Here is a 5,000-nt window from a genome sequence, read left to right as displayed (position 1 = left end):
TGACTACCTTTACTTGTATTTCATCCCGACTTTGTTTACATACTTTTTGAAGGAATATCTTTCCATCCTTTTGCATTAAAAAAACGAAGTTTTTACGACTTGCATTTGGTGGTTTGCCATTGGCTTCCCAGGAATTTGTAATTTGGCCATTGTGCTGGCGGTAGCTCTCATACTCTTCATGAAGGACATCGTGGGATCTTTAACATCACCAACTCGTACTGACAGGTGGGGAATGACCAGTTTAAAGTCAATCTGAGGGACATTGCAGACATTGAATCACCCTGCCTGCCTGCGAAACACCAGGATGGCAGTTTTTAGCTCGGTTGAGATTCAAACCATGGCAAAATTGCTTGGAGGTGAGTGTACTTCTCGGCCATCCTGACAACCAGATTGGATATGCATATGCATATCTTTATGCATATGAGGTTGCTTTATGTAAATATTTGTTTCATTAACCTCTGCCATCTTTGAAGATGGATGGAGGTTACTGTTTTCACCCCTTTCTGTTTGTTTGTTTGTTTGTGAACAGTATTACGGAAAAAACTCCTCGACAGATTTCGACGAAACTTGGTGGGGGGCGTTAGGTATGGTCCAAGGATCATGCCATTAAATTTTAGACTTGGCCCCCCCCCCAAAAAAAATTGTGAGAAAAAAAAATGTTTTTTTTGCATTTCTACATGTTTTAAGTGATTTCCAACCCCCCAAAAAAAATTGTTGGAGAATTTTTTTTTTGCATTTCCACATATTTTAAGTGATTTCCAACCCTCCCCCCAAAAAAATTGTTTGAGAAATTTTTTTTTTTTTTTTTGCATTTTTACATGTTTTAAGTGATTTCCAACCCCCCCCCCCCAAAAAAAAATGTTGGAGAAAAGAACCAACTCTCAGCACTGTTGACATATTTAATGAATAAGATATAAGGTTCACTTGAGTGACCCAGCAGTATTGGCGGCGGAGGTTTTGCACTCTCCCGAGTGCTCCCCCTCGTTTTTTTTTTTTTCTTTCAATTTCTAATGTGTTTTTTTTCAACGTGAGACAGACTTAAATGGCCATGTAATGTGTCTGTTTCCTTGTACATGTTTGTTTATAATCAATTTGATGTAGGATTCCCACTTTGTCACAGCACTTTTATTTCACTTTGAATACTCATCGAGTGCTGAACTTTGCAAGGTTATTTAGCCACTTGTGCATACAAAAGTTTAATATCTTTTTAAAAAAAAATTGAACCCTGTAACTCACAAAAAGAATCAAATCTCTGGCGAGATTTTTCACGAATTCTTGTTCGAGTCTGGGTTTCTTATTTTGCTGACATTCGTCTGCTCTGAGTCTCTTGACAATCTTTGCATGATTTACTGCACCTGGGCATTGCCATTTCTGTCTTTTTTTCTTATTGGCATGCAGGGGAATGGGGTGCCACACAAACAAGCCAAAATAAGCGCCATTGAGGTACGCACAATGCAATGTGCCTGCCTGTCTTTGCGTTAACGCATGCAGCTCTGCTGGCTTGTTTTGAATGCACTTGCCTTTCTGAACAATTTCTTGACAGTGAAATTAAATGTCATTCAGGTTGTTTGAACTTGTTTTGATTCATCTCAATTTTATTCCTTCTCTACTTTTTATTCCCCTCCTTCCCAATGCATTATCTTCCTTATTATTTTTTTTTTTTTCTTCTTCTTTTCTGCAAATCCACCAAACAGAATATTTTCAACATGGTGGTTGAAGTTCCACGATGGACAAATGCCAAGATGGAGGTCTGTTTCCTCAACTTTTCTATTTTACCTTTCATATGATGTCTTTTTTGCAATTGCATTGTATTTGCACATTTTCCTTTTTAAAAAATCCCTTCATGCTGCCTTAAAACCCTGCCCTTTAATCCTTCCCTTTAATTCATTTAATGTAGCCCTTCCCTTTAATTCAAATTTAATCCCTTCAAACCAGGGGTGGGTGGGGAGGGGGGCTCACCTTGCATGTGCCCCCCTCCCCAACCCCATCTCTCCTGTCAAAAGGGATGGGTTTTTTTCATATGTATTGAGGTGTGCAGTATATAGGATAACCAAAGATGTGGTCTTGGAATGTGAGATCACCTGATGTTACTCGGTCCACAGCTGATGTTGACCGCAGTGTTCAACATTGAACTGATTTGTATCATTCAGTTTGTTTCCATGGTGGATACTTGATTAACAAATTACCAGAATCATTTCTCATCGGAGATGCTTCTTCTCTCCTAACAATTCATGAACTGAGAATTGGAATGGTATCCCAAATATCAGATAATCCGAGTCCCCATGATTCTTTTTGAATTTGGGACTCTGTCTGTGTTTGGTAAGACTCACGAACATGCTTTTTGACCATGGGAAATTCTCCAGGGTATACAATAGGTGTCAAATGTGTTGGAGAACGCTTTGTTAGAAGTGATTCACAGAGTTGAGATGATTAAGGCAAATGTTCACTTGATGGCAAAACCATAGTTCTGAAAAAATTCTGAATTCTGCATTAAAGAAAAGTCACTTCCATGTCAAACCTTGTTTAGTACGTCAGACATTTCTTGGTTTTGTTCATCATGTAATTCTATTAGCTCACCTCGAGCGTAGTTCCGGGGAGCTTATGGGATGGTGTCGTCCATCTGTCCGTTGGTCCATCCACAAACACTTGCAACTTCTCTGAAACTACACACACAATTTTGATGAAACTTCACCACAACCTTCATCACCTGGTATGAACTAAAGTTTGTCCATGGCATTTAAAAAAAAAAAATCAGGTCCTGAAGGGGTCTACGGGGGTGGGAGGGTTGCCCCCAAAATAGGAAGTTGCTTTTTTGTTTTCTTCTTCAATACATTGGTGAGGCTTGTATGAGAGCTAACACACAATGCAAACAAAGGGGGGGGGGGTGAGGGAGGATATGGGTGGGAGAGGGAAGGACAAAACAGTGGGGAACAAACAGGAGATCTGTGGAAGGCAGAGGGATGGGGCAGTGAACACGGGGTAAACAAGATGGACACCACAGGGAGAGCGGGGTTGAGGGGAGGGGGAGAGACAGAGGGAGATGTAGAGAGAGGGCACGTGGGGGAGAGGGAGAGGGAGCGCACGTGAGGGAGAGGGCACGAGGGAGAGCGCAAGAGCGAGAAGAGCAGGTTTTTAGGACATGCGGGTTGATGCTGTCTGGACCGGTTGCAGAATCTGAATGAGGTTTGACAGCAAGCTCTCCACCTTGTCAGGAGAAAAGGACACAGAGTCCAGGGACAGCTGGGTGTGACTTGGTAAGGTAGGTACAGAAAGTGATGGGTTTCGGACGCAAGATTTAGATACAAACATGGAGTTTCCGCAGTCAGCCTTTTCACGTGCGGTGTCACCTCTGCGGCCATTTGAGGTAAGGGAGGGGATGGAGGGGGAATATACACCAGAAAAAGACTTGACTAGACACCACCAGGATTTGGAGGAGGGATAGAGGTTTGAAAGTTCAGACTTGAGATTCAAAAGGTGTTGTTTTCTGACTCTCCTGAGGGTAGACACACTTGTTCCGAGCTTTCTGGAAGGAACTGAGATTGCCCTCAGTTGGATTTGCTTTCCATGAGGCAAAGCCAAGTTGTTTCAGGACAATTGCCTTGGCACAAGCTTCAGTGCACCATGGGCGGGAGGAAGGGTAGGAAAACTGAAGACGAGATGGGATAAATCTGTGCATGAGAGAGAGAGAAAGTTTCTTTGAAAGAATTCCCAGGTTTATGTTTGAGAAAGTAGCGATGGGAGGGAGACCAGTCTCGAAGTTTGATGGCTGTTTGAAGACCCTGCCAAGTCAGCCTGAGTGAAATGCCAGATTCGACGGCGCTGAGGTGGTTCTCTAATAACAGCCAGAGAGATGTCTTCTTTGACGAGCATGTGGTCAGATGAACCGATTGGAGCAAAGGAAGAACAGATATTTTCAGGGAAATTTTTCAAAATCAGATCCAGAAGAGATGGAGTACTATTGGTTAAGATCCTGGTCGGAAAGTTGACCGATTGAGTCAGTCCCAATGAGTTGCAGAAATCTTTTGCTGAAGTTCGATGTCAATTGAGGGAGGTACACACATATATGAGGAAAAGAGAGTTGGGATGAGAGGATAGAAGTTGGTCCATGTTTTTGGCTAGTGAGGTGTAAATAGATTCATCACTGTTTGCTGGATGGTACAACACATGTATATATATATATATATATATATATATATATATATATATATATATATATATATATATATATATATATATATATATATATATATATATATATATATATATATATATATATATATATATATATAAATATATAGATATATATAGATATATATATAGGTATTTGCGAATTCGCGCCCGCCGGCGTGCGGACGGCCACGTGACTCTAATCGCGGCACGTCGCCCACCGGACGGACAATTCAGTCGTGACCCTCTCGGACCAACGCCAGGAGCTAGTCACGGGTGGGGGTTTAACCTCACCACGATCGTGCCAATTGCCCACCCGCGCAGGATAGGGTCGCTCGCCAAATTCGATCTACCTAAGTACCTGCGTGAATGGTCAACCGGGCGATCGCACCACGCCACAGGCCGACTCCGGACACTAACCGCTTAAGCGGTCCGTTCCGTGCTACAGTGATAACCGAGCGGTGTCATCGTCGGCCTCGACTGTTCCGATTAATTATCGGGCGTATTAAGCCCACTACGAACCCTTTACGTGAAGCAGTATGGAGGGTCAAAAAAGAAAAGACGAAGCGAAACGGAAAACAGTTCACACAATGCACATTTATTACGCGACACACGGAAAGCACACATATACAGCCAAACAGTCAAAATGCACATGTACCAGTTAAAACAAAAGAAACAGTGACGCAGAGTTACTACCGAATACGCGTACACACGGCAACACTTAAACAGTTCTACTTTACAGACGGCGCCAACACACATTTACTCAAAAGCAAAGGAAAGAAGTCACCCTCATAGACAAGGGGCAGACAGGCCTGGAGGCCAATATGTGCGCG

The 5,000-nt window shown here is 42.5% G+C and overlaps 1 protein-coding gene across 1 annotated transcript in view; it reads left to right on the top strand.

The window, feature by feature from the left end:
- Window positions 1–5,000, top strand: part of LOC147026139 (inorganic pyrophosphatase 2, mitochondrial-like) — a 74,322-nt gene that overhangs the window by 50,576 nt on the left and 18,746 nt on the right. Inside the window, exons 4-5 of the mRNA XM_085881249.1 lie at window positions 1,399–1,443; window positions 1,695–1,748. Of these exons, the coding sequence (XP_085737375.1) occupies window positions 1,399–1,443; window positions 1,695–1,748 (99 nt within the window). The remainder of the gene's footprint in view (window positions 1–1,398; window positions 1,444–1,694; window positions 1,749–5,000) is intronic.

This window comes from Eptatretus burgeri, chromosome 5 (genome assembly GCF_056783735.1).
Source record: "Eptatretus burgeri isolate ZD-2024b chromosome 5, Ebu_testis_v1, whole genome shotgun sequence".
In the NCBI taxonomy this organism is placed as follows: Eukaryota; Metazoa; Chordata; class Myxini; order Myxiniformes; family Myxinidae; genus Eptatretus; species Eptatretus burgeri.
This window is presented reverse-complemented; position numbering and strand designations above follow the sequence as displayed.